General features: G+C 35.6%; 1 protein-coding gene across 8 annotated transcripts in view; it reads right to left on the bottom strand.

The window, feature by feature from the left end:
• USP37 (ubiquitin specific peptidase 37) overlaps window positions 1–12,422 on the bottom strand; it is an 85,615-nt gene that overhangs the window by 66,423 nt on the left and 6,770 nt on the right. For all 8 annotated transcript variants that reach the window (XM_082691470.1, XM_082691475.1, XM_082691469.1 and 5 more), the window contains 5 exons: window positions 9,441–9,664; window positions 5,681–5,852; window positions 3,898–3,998; window positions 939–1,117; window positions 80–154 (listed from right to left, as the gene is read on the bottom strand). In XM_082691470.1, coding sequence (XP_082547596.1) covers window positions 80–154; window positions 939–1,117; window positions 3,898–3,998; window positions 5,681–5,852; window positions 9,441–9,596 — 683 coding nt within the window. In that variant the 5' untranslated portion in view covers window positions 9,597–9,664. The remainder of the gene's footprint in view (window positions 1–79; window positions 155–938; window positions 1,118–3,897; window positions 3,999–5,680; window positions 5,853–9,440; window positions 9,665–12,422) is intronic.

Here is a 12,422-nt window from a genome sequence, read left to right as displayed (position 1 = left end):
CCTGAGGTAAAGGCAGACACTTAACGGTTTGAGCCACCCAGGCACCCCTAGTGCCATAGGGGCTCTTAAAGCAACTTACGATGATGAATCATTTTCCTTAGGGTAATCTTCATTCAGTTCTGAGCCAGATAACATTCTTTTCCTCTTCTCAGTCCTGTAGAGGACAAAGAAAAATTATTTTAAGAAGTCATAATTCACACCATTAAAAAGTATAAACCAACATACTCAAGGACAGGAACTGTGATTACTGCTTAGTTCTCTAAACCATATTTTGATTAATATACCATATATCTGGGGCGCTTGGGTGGCTCAGATGGTTAAGCATTTGCCTTCAGCGCAGGTCATGATTTCCAGGTCCTGTGATGGAGCCCCTTGTCAGGCTCCCAGCAGAATGAAGAGTTTGCTTTGCTGCTTCTCCCTCTCCCCCACTTGTGCATTCCCTCTCTCTCTCTCTCAAATGAATAAATAAAATCTTTAAAAGATATATACTGTAGGGGCGCCTGGGTGGCTCAGTGGTTTGGGCTGCTGCCTTCGGCTCAGGTCATGATCTCAGGGTCCTGGAATCGAGCCCCGCATCGGGCTCTCTGCTCCGCAGGAAGCCTGCTTCCCTCTCTCTCTCTCTCTCTCTCTGCCTGCCTCTCTGCCTACTTGTGATCTCTGTCTGTCAAATAAATAAATAAAAATCTTAAAAAAAAAAAAAGATATATACTGTATATCTGCATACTCAGTATTTGTCGCTGACATAAATCATAAAAAACCCATTACTAATTACCTACTAAAAAAATATATTTTTAATAAAATGTATAGTTCCTTCTAACATACTTTATGAACTGGACAATCTCCCTTTTCTCAAAGTATCTGCCTTTCTAAAAGGCCAAAAAGACATTTATAAAAAGTCACAGCTAATGACTAAGAAAAAGAAAGTAAGTCTTCCATACCTATTTTCTAATAACCCTGATCTAAGAGGGGTTGATGTAGATGTCAAAGAGGGAATTGTCCGGGTGACAGTTATTCCACTTCCTGTCGCAGTCTTAATTGATCCTCTACCTGGATTACCAAGAACTTTTCGAAATGGAATATCATCTTTAGTTTCCAAACTTCCTCTTTTTGAAGATGCCTGTAAGAGTAAAGTTTAACATAGCTAAATATTCAAATTAATTGGCAAGCTTTTAGATCACTGATTCCCATGTGGACTCAATTTTTAAAAAATAAAACTGAAAACCCATCTCCAGACATTCTAGGCTAATTGGCCTGGGGTGAAGCCCATTCATAAGTAGTTTTTTTTTTTTTAAAGTACTCTCACTGATTGTAATGTACAATCTGTATCAGAAATTGAACTTGACACTTATTTTCTTCTAGCATGCCTATAAATTTAAAATTTTCACAATATGACTAGAGGCAGAAAGGAATTTGCTTTAAATACCTGACTTATTAAGAAAAGACTCAGATACCCACTATGTAATTCTAGTGATGAGGATGAAAACAAATCTTCAGAGAAAAAAAATCCAATTATGCTTTTGATAAAGTGACACAGTGTGGGAAAAAGGAGCAACGATGACATTTGGTTGCCACAACTTAAATGCAAAGTTATAAATACCTCATATAACTTTTGATGGGGAGAATGAATGTAAGAGAGAGTCCCCTGGCAGATAATGAATCAAATAATCTACCTTAAAGACATAGCAAGAACATTCAGAGTGAATACAGCAATTTAAACATATTAGTTGGGAAATAGTGCTTTTGACCAGCATTGTGCCAGTAAATTTCATAACTAGATTAAAAGCTATGTGATTTGTCTATGGAATAAATTTCCAATTTCTTTCTTTCTACAGAATTACATACGTTAGCATAGAAAAGAAAAAAATCTCTGAGATCACCTGAATGAACAGTTTCAAAAAGTTAGAATTTATTTTCAAATGGGTGATACAGTCTCAAGACTCAAACATCAAAATACTATTATCAAAGCCATTTCCTGGGATGTCTCATTTTCACCTACTGCCATATATTCAATTCTTTCCCATGCTCTTGTCCCTTATAAGTATTCTTCTTAATGCAAATGTAAAGCAATTTTATCCTTTTTGTTATACATGTGGTAGAATACTATATTTATGCTGTTTTGCATTTTTCAACCTTTTTGACCATGAGCTCTACTTAGTAGAAATATTTCACATCACAACTACTATATGTACATATAAATAACCAAAAGTTTCAGAAATCAATACTTACCCTTACTATGTACAATACCTCCTCAATTATTTTCTATTCTGTTCCTTTTTTTAAAAATCCCAGTTATGACCCATAATATTGACTTTACAATCCCAATGATAAGAATCATTACTTGTGAGAGTGTAAGTATTTGCTGGTCACATATGATAACATCTATACGTTTAAATATTCTAACAGTTCAAATTTCTACCCACAGATGAATCTCAAAGTAACTACAATGAGTGAAAAACCTAGACAAAAAAAAATATGCAATGATTCCATTTATATGAAACTCTGGAAAACACAAACTAATCTATAACGACAGAAAGCAAACCAGTTGTGGTTTAAGGATGGGGCCAGAGAGCAAGCAGGAAGGGAATTACAAACAGGGAGGAGGAAACTTTTAAGGGGTATGGTTGTTCTCTCAGTTGATTATGGTGATGATTTTACAGGTAGACACATAAGTCAAAATGTATCAAATTGTACACTTCAAGTATGTGCAATTTAGAGCATGTCAATTATACCTCAATTAAAATGTAAAAAAAAACCCACAACATATTTAAAAAAAATTAACAAAAATAAAATCTTATTCATTGCATAGCAAATGAACTAAGTAATCACCTCTCTGCACATCCAAATAGAACTCATCAGTTTACTTACAGGATAGTTTCCAAGTTTTTCTTAGTTTATGCCTGGTTTCCCTTTACAGAATAAATTTTCAAAGACATAGGTCTGCTAAATTGCAATAGTACAAAGGAAGTCTTATGACTGTCTGAATATTTATCAAAGAGAAACTATTTAAAAAACAAACAGAAGACCTCAATAAAACAGTCTGATATCATACAGTGTAGGGGTAAAGTTCATAATGCACAACAGACCCAAAGGACATCACAGAAATAATAGTAGGAAAAATTTACAGCATTGTTAGTATATGGTATTGTAGGCTAATAAGCACTTTAACATGCATTATCTCATAACAACCCTTAAAATATTACTGCTGCCCCAATTTTACAGATGGAGAGTAACGCCAGGATACTTAAGGAACTTCTTCAAAGACCCACAACCACTAAGTATCAGCACCAAATTTCCAACCCACATCTAACTCCAAAACTATGCTTTTAAAAACTACACTTTACTGTGGTTCATAATGATGACCATGAGACACAGAGCATAAATTGTATGTTTAGTAAAACTACATGTAAGAAGGATAGGATGCGATAAATCTTGAAAAGATGTTCATAATAGAGACACCTGGATGGCTCAGTCGTTAAGCATCTGCCTTCGGCTGGGATCAAGCCCCACAACAGGCTCCCTGCTTGGTGGGAAGCCTACTTCTCCCTCTCCCACTCCCAATGCTTGTAATCCCTCTCTCACTTTCTCTTTCTCTCTCTCAAATAAAATCTTTAAAACAAACAAAAAAAAAAGATGATCATAGTAATAGTTGATTATAACTTTTTTTTTTTTTTTTTAGATTTTATTTATTTATTTGACAGAGATTACAAGTAGGCAGAGAGGCAGGAAGAGAGAGAGAAGGAAGCAGGCTCCCTGCTGAGCAAAGAGCCCGATGCGGGGCTTGATCCCAGGACCCTGGAATCATGACTCAAGCCAAAGTCAGAGGCTTTAACCCACTGAGCCCCCAGGCACCCTGATTATAACTTTTCCTAAAAGCTAGAAAGATTCAAATGAACATACCTGATTGTCTGAATAAGAAAGCTGCCTGTTGGTTTCCTTCTGTGACGTCCTGCTGCCCAGAATAGCTCCAAAACTACCAGACCCCTGAGAAGGTTTCATGGCTGGTAGGGGGGGAAATAAATAAATAATCCCATGTCATTTTCTTTAATAAAGAGATTAATCATCATTATAGAATACTGAAAAAACAGATGCATAAAAAAATGAAAGTGCTAAACAACCAATTCTTTCTGAAAGTATACCTGATATAAATAGTAATTAAAATTCAGAGCTAGATTCTCAAGCAAAAAATGAAATAACATGCACAAATTTGGGAAGATGTAACAGAAAAATAAAATTTTAAGTGCAAAATTAAAATGCTAGAAATTCTCCTATATAAATACCTGGTAATTAACACTACAGAAAATTCAGTGACTATGTGTTTATGGCATGAACACGGACAACAGATACCAAGGAACCATGTAACACATGGGTTGGTACTCAATGGCAAGCAACCATAATTTTTTAAAAATTTTACAAGGAAAAGTAGTGTATCAAATACATATTAAATACAAGCAAAGTAGCACTGCTACCTCTTCATTTTCTAGTATTTTTATTATATTTAAGTTAAAAAGCTCAATTAAAAGTTTGTCAACTCTAAAATATTAGTAATAAAGTTCTGCTAATGAGAGCTGGAGACTAACAGTAATAGTGGAAAACTCATTTGAAGCACTAGATTCTTTCTTTCTTTTTTTGTTAAGGATTTATTTATCTGACAGAGAGAAAGCAGAAACAGGGGGAACAGGAGAGAGAGACGGAGGCTCCCCGCTGAGCAGTGTGCCTGATGCAGGACATGATCCCAGACCCCTGCGATCAGAACCTGAGCAGAAGGCAGATGCTTAACCATCTGAGCCACAGACACCCAGTACTACATTATTTCTTAAGAAAAGGTCTATTAAGGGGCACCCGGTGGCTCAGTCATTAAGTATTAGTATTATATTAGATAGTAGGGGAGAGGGTATCCTTGCCTTGTTCCTTATCTTAAAGGAAAATCTTTCAGTTTTTCATTGTTAAGAATGTTAGCTGTGGGCTTTTCATATACGACCTTTATTAGGTTAAGGTAGTTTCCTTCTTTTCCTGTTTAGTTGAGTGTTTCTATCATGAAAGGGTTTTGAGGGGTACCTGGGTGGCTCGGTTGGTTAAGCCTCTGCCTTCGGCTCAGGTCATGATCTCAGGGTCCTGGGATCAAGCCCGACTTCAGGCACTCTCCTCAGCAGGGAGCCTGCTTCTCCCTCTCTGTCTAGTTGTGATCGCTCTCTCTGTCAAGTAAGTAAGTAAAATCTTAGAAAAAAAAAGGGGGGGGGTTTGAATTTTATCAAATACTTTTTCTGCATGAAAAGAATCACATGGCTTTTGTCCTTCATTCACTCATCTGGTACATCACATTGATTTTTCATATCTCAGACCATTCTTGCATTCCAGAAATAAATCCCACTTAGAGAGAGAGAGTATGCATATGGGGGCAGAGGGACAATCAGACTCCTTGCTGAATTCGGAGCCTGATGTGAGAGGAAGACTTAATCCCATGACACTGAGATCATGACTTGAGCCAAAACCAAGAGTGGGATACTTAACTGACTGAGCCACACAGGTGCCCCAGTATATAATCCTTTTCATATACTGTTGAATTCATGGCTAGTATTTTGTTGGGGATTTTGTGTCAATATTCATCAGTGATACTGATCTACTACCTAGTAATACTCTTTAGTAACTGTTAATGGCAAACCCTGGGAAGATCAGTGCTCACCTGCATGAAGTCTGTTTTGATGGACTGCATCTAGAAACAACCTCATTTCCTCTGCATCCTTACTTGGTACTTTGTCAATAGACAAGAAGCTGTTATCCTGTAGAGTTAACATTAGACGGCTTTGTTTCGCTCCACTCGGTCGAAGCACCACATTTTTAATGTTATGACTTAGCTAATCAACAGAAAAGGAAAATCGTTATTGTAAAAAATACACAGGAACAAAGTATAGTAAGTTGTATAAGCCATACTAAATTTTATATTTTCTAAATTACATTTCTTAGTCTTTCCTGTATTAATTTAGGGTTTTCCCTCTAACCAGAAAGAGTTCCCATTTCTTGATACACTTAAAGATTTCACATTTAGGAAAGGCAAACACCTACTATTAAAACTTATTTTACAAAGTAACCCTAGCACTATTGATTTTATGGTAGGAAATTGGAAATAGGAAATTTTCAGCCATAGTTATAAAACTAAAAAACTAGTGAGTTAACAATTTACAGAGCCTAGATGATTACACTAGCACTAGTTTAGAAAGCCATATTGTGTTAGAGGCTTTTTATTTCTTCCCCCTTTAAAAAACAAAACAAAAGAGAAAACACAACACCTGTAAAATATCTGGCAATTGGTGTAGGTAGCTGTAATTTAAAAGGATTTATTGGGCACCTGGGTGGCTCAGTGGGTTAAAGCCGCTGCCTTCGGCTCAGGTCATGGTCTCAGGGTCCTGGGATCGAGTCCCACATCTGGCTCTCTGCTCAGCAGGGAGCCTGCTTCTCTCTCTCTCTCTCTCTGCCTGCCTCTCCATCTACTTGTGATCTCTCTGTCAAATAAATAAATAAAATCTTTAAAAAAAATAAAAATAAAAGGATTTATTAATCCAAACTATAACCTGCAAAAGAATTCCACCTCTCAAAAACAAATCAAAACAAACCTTTATCAATGTGAAAAAACATCTTCTTCTATCATCTATCTATATCTATATATGTATGTATTTTTTTTAAAAAGACTATTTTTAAGTAATCTCTATACCCAATATGGGACTCAAACTTACAACCTTGAGAGCAAGAGTCCCATGCTTTACCCACTGAGCCAGCCAGGTGCCCCATCTTTCTTTCTTTTTTAATTGCGTAAGCAGGCTCATTTAACTTTCATTCAATCATGAAGCTCATGAGCACTCTGAACTCTTAGCTCACTTCTTCCATTCCCTAGAACTGGCTCGATAATTTGTTCTATACTCTTCCATATGCTCTTCCACTCTTCTATATGCTATGAAGTAATAACTTTCATTTTCTCTTGGCTGAAATTTCTCCAAGACCAAATTAAATCTTGCAGTTTACTACCTAAATAATTCTTGCCAACTAGGCATCTTTATTCTCTAATGTTCTCCCTCAGCGGGCATATACAAAGGTTTCAAAAGCTGCCTTTTGCTGAAGACATACCTCTTGAATAGCATAAAGAAACAAGTAATAGTATTTTATATTTTTTAAACTGGAACTGATCTTTGTCAATTTTTAGATAAGAATGAAAATTTTATCAGACTTAATTTATATTCAAATTTCAAATGATATATACTTATTCAAAGTAGGTTTTAAATTCATGTTCTTCAGTAAAAATTCTATCATAAAGCACAATAGTCTCAATGGCTTTAACTCTGAAATATTTAAACAAGAAATTTAACATACGAAAGGAAAAGAGATCACATAAAACAACTATTTCAGATCAATATACCACTTTTTAAAAATGAAAAATATGTGAGGGAAAAAGTTTATGAACAAACAAGATGAGAGAATAAACTTGAATTTGAAGTCTTCAACAACTGAAAATCCTATGAAGCCTGTAATTCTATTAACTACCATATGGTGAGGCCTTCCATCTTTTCTCTAAGTCCAGACCTCTCTGCTGGAGTTCCAGTGCTATTTACCTAACGCCTCCTAGATACCAACATCTGAATGCCTGACACCTCAAACAACTCATTTCTCTTAATCCTCCCAGCCCAATTCTTTCCCTCTGCTTCCTACCAAGACATGAAAGGCATGGCCATCCATTCAGAAATTTGGGAATCTTCCCAGTCTTTTCTTTCTCATTCCCTAAATCTAATGAGTCAAGTCATCTTGAAATCTCTTCAAATCCATTCTTTCCTCCTCCTGTTTCTTCCTGCTGTCTTATCCTTTAATCAGGACTTTTATTCCTCATGGAAACTGCCACAATAACCTCCTATATGTCCCTCTTCTTCCACTATCTCTTGAAATGGTCATCTGCCTAGCCTCTAAATGAAAGTGAACTTGAGATTCTTGACTCCTTAGAATAAGATCCTCTTATTATGACTAGTAAGATACTTCAAGATCTGGTTCAAATCTAGCTCTTCAGCCTCTACTTCTGCCATACACTCCCCACTGTCCATTTATTTTAAAATAATTTTCTGGTTCCCTAAGGGTTGAGTCACACTTGCATGTGTTTGTCCATGGATAGAAATCACCTCTGTCCTACCTCCACTGTTCGGCAAACTCCTATTTATCCTCTAAATGCTCAGGCACAAACCACTCTCTTCTTTGCACTACTTCAGTGTCTCTAAAATATTTTTACATCTGAAAATCCTTCTGATTACGCTTAAGTTTGAGAAGAAAGCATCTCGTTCAGCTCTGTATTCTTAACCCTTAGTACACTACCCACCACGGTAATCTGTAAGTGGTTAGCAAAATAAATGCTGAATGGAAACTGATCTAGAACTGCGATGAGGCTGGAATTCACAGGCAGAATCCTCACGCTCCTAAAGAACTGTTTGCTTAAATATTTAAATATTTACTGACTGCTACTTTAGGCTAAGGACTGAGAAACCGAATCTCTATTTGAAAAGGAATCTTTCTTTCACTGAGATGACCAATTACTAGATACATGTGTGTGGCGGAAATGACTATTGTTTCTACTTCCCATGTCACCACCTCCAATCTATTTAAGAATATCTTTGATACACAAAATTATAAGCAATTTATTTTCACAGTTCAAATGCAAAGAGAAATGGAAATTTCACCCCAGCTCTAGGGTTCTCAAGCATAAAATTTCATAAATTGTTATTCAACAAAGTACTTCAGTTTAGAATGAATATTATACTTTTGTAGCATCAAATTAACAAATACAGAATTTTAAAGTGCAGAAAAATGATGCTGCTTTTTTCAAATCATATTAAGATGAGTAGCTCTTAGCTATACAGAATAAACAGTATAGAAGTAAAAATAAAATTAACTATTTTCTGCAGTGATAAAACTATGAAATTCTTCAAGAGTTTATAATTAGAAGAAAACATCAGTAAGAATGACCTTCAATAATCATCCTTGAAAGGTCCATACCACAACCTTTGGCAGGATTATTTAGGAAGTAGGCATTAGTTTTAGAGTGCTATTCAAAGCTAATACTACACAGTGATGAATCTATTATATATACTAAGGAAAAACAAGGAATAACTAAAAACAAGGAATAATAAAAAAACCTATTGTGGTTTTTAAAATAGCTTGATAGAAAACTCAGTTCTCTCAGCTTCCTCCTCGTTTTCTTTTCAACAATGGTGACTACTTCCTACTCTTTATTTTACACCATCAACGATGCTATTCAAAAATTCATAAAATATGCACACAAAACTTAGTGTCCCAGAAATAAGAAGAAACGTTAATCTAGAAGGAAGGTTACCATTACATTTACTATGGTACAGAGAAGGTATTCACTAAAGGGTGTGATTCAAGATCTATTCCACATCAAAATACAGTAATACCTGAAATATCCTTGGAATTCCTCCAGTATTGTAGTGAACTACTAGGCTGACTTTATTCTCTTTTTCCACAATTTCAAAGGACCCTTCTTTCCATTTCGTAATTCCAGTCTGCATACTTCGAATTCTGATAGGACCGTGTATCTTCAAAGGAGACATACTTTCTTTAAAAATAAATTGCTTCTAGCCAAATTAAAAAGCAAGAATACACCTTCACCTGACAGAGTCTATGGAAGAAAAATAAAATAGTAAGTTACAATTCACTAAGAGTGATTAAGAGTTTGAAAGAGCATATAATAAACCACATTATGTCCTTCTATTTCAATAAACCACTTTTTCTTAAGCATTCTTAAAGCCCTTGATTAGCTGATAGGCACAAGAAAGACAACTAAATTATCACAAACGTCAGTGACTAAATCCACCCACCTTTCTTTCTTCTCTACATGTTCCCTTCTTTGCATATGTCCAGTATCTATGCCCTAACAGTGCTTAAATGCATTTTGCATTTTGCCCTATCAATAACCAGATTGGTGCCACTAAAGGCATGTCAATCAGGAAAACAAAAGATTCCACAAAGATTCCAAAGTGATTGCCCATAGCAATATAACTAAATTTTATCTTCCTTCATGAATGCTGAAGGGTCTTGGATTTCAAATGTAAGTTAAAAAATATTTTCAATCAGCTGACTCCATTTCTTAGAATGGAGTTCCTTTCAAAATACCAAAATCATATCACAAAACAATTCCTTCTACCAGGCAGTACGGTAAGCATAGCCACACGTATTGAAAACACTAAGCGAATAAAAAAAATTTAAGAATAATCAAATTAATTTAACTTCCAGAATTATATTGAGAAAGTAATTTATTCTCTAGGCGAAACAAACAAATAAAAACTCTCTTCCTAAGAACCAACCTAGCACTTATGCTTAATATTACCATAAAGTGGAAAGAATCTTTACCAATTTTATCTTTGACAAATACTCAAATTTCTGAATGAACTTCTAAATACTTAAAAATTACTTACAGTAATAAAAAATACTTAAGACCTTCAAACTACCTTACCAAACATCAGCAATACAACTATAATAGCAAAGAACATTAAGTAGTATTATGTGTTACATACATGTATATACATAAACATATGCACAATCATCTAAAATTATTAAGACATTTTACTTATCCTCTTCCCAAATCTCTAAAAACAATGCTAATACAGGGGTGCCTGGGTGGCTCAGTCAGTTGCGTGTCTGCTTTTGGCTCAGGTCATGATCCCAGGTCTGGGCCCCTGAGTAGTTGTTGAGCTCAAACTCCCTGCTCAGTGGGGAGCCTGTTTCTCCCCCAACCCCATGCCCCCTTCCTGCCATCCCTTCCTCAAATAAGTAAAATCTTTAAAAAAATTTTTTTTAAACTATGCTAATACAGACTCTTGCTTATAATTTAAGAAATTAAAAATCATCATACTGTGCCTGTCCCTGAACAACTAGAAAAGCTTAAAAAAAGTAGTATACAAAAGAAAAACACAGGAGACCTAGCTATTAGCAGACAGCTGTCCCTAATTTATAACTTCCCTTTCTAACTATTAGTCTTCTCAACTGTAAATATGAATAGCAAATGCCACAGTGTTGCATAACTAAATGAAATAACACACATTTGGCACGCAACAGATAAAAGCTTTAATATGAATGAAATCAGTATTCACTTTCTGAATTTATTCCTTGCCTGCAACACCTTTCTCTAAAGACCTCCAATAAATAAGCTGTTAACAAGGGGTCAAACTCAACTCCCTAGAAGGGCCATGCAGGTGACATGACTGAAGTAGGCAAACTATAAAAACTACTAGTGAAATCTAACTAATTTTACCAGGTAGAATTAGTCAACTCAGTTATTGCCACATCAGCAAACTTTTCAAGAACATGAATTCCAAATATTTATGCAAAACTTCCCACTTAAAATTGTGGGCAATGAATTCAAATTTATTTTTAGAAAAGCTACAAATCAAACAAAACCCTTATACACAGGATACAGCCTGGGGCCCCCTAGTTTGAGGCCTCTAGGTACTGTAATATCAAATAACTGGGAGTAAAATTTTTAAAAAGATGTGAAAACACTTAGAATAGTTAAAAGATGTTATGCATTTTAAGTCCTCCATGACTATTCACTTATATCATCAAATTTCTTGAATGCCTACTTTGGCCAGATTTAGATAGGATAATTTGCTAGGTATATAAATCCATCAAAGTAACAAAGTCCACTGCTGTTTAAAGATATGTTAACACGGAACTGCTCAAACTAGTAACTACAGAATTTGGACCAGCAAAGCGTGTTGATAATACTTTTTTTGCAATTAATAATTTGGTGCTTCATTGTCTGGATGTGTCCTTCGACTTCTTTCCACTCTGCTGTCAACATTGTCAAGAATGTTACCCTTCTCCTACCCCAGTTGTCCATCCAAAAACATAGGAGTTAACTTTGATTTCTCTTGATGATTACTGGTATTGAACTGGAAATGGAAGATCACGGTAGAGTCCCGTCAATTCTACCTCCATACACCTTTCAGACATCTTTATTATAATGAACTGTAGATCAAACCACATCACTCTCCACCTTAGTATCATTTAACAGTTCCCCACTGCCCTCATAAATAAACAATAAAATCTAGACTCAATAAAATCATGACATAAACACCCTTTATGACCAGGGCCTACTTACCTCTCTATCCCCCACAGCCCCTCAAAGCCAGCTATCTGAACTATGTAATTTCCCCCCAAAAGCCTTAATGTTCTCATACCACTATACTTTTGCATGCACTATATTTTATCTCTGGAGAATTTGTATGGACTCTCCCATCCCCCAAAAAATCCCCGTGACTTCTTCTCTTGGCTATAAAATCAAGGCTCAGCTTAGACGTTCTCCTCTTTAAAAAGGAAGCCTTTCCTAGCTACCTTTCCCTTTTTCTCTCAATCCCATATTCACACTGAGACTATTT

Source organism: Mustela nivalis (genome assembly GCF_964662115.1).
Source record: "Mustela nivalis genome assembly, chromosome: 11".
In the NCBI taxonomy this organism is placed as follows: Eukaryota; Metazoa; Chordata; class Mammalia; order Carnivora; family Mustelidae; genus Mustela; species Mustela nivalis.
Note: the sequence above shows the minus strand (reverse complement) of the source record. Positions and strands in the feature narration are given on the sequence as shown.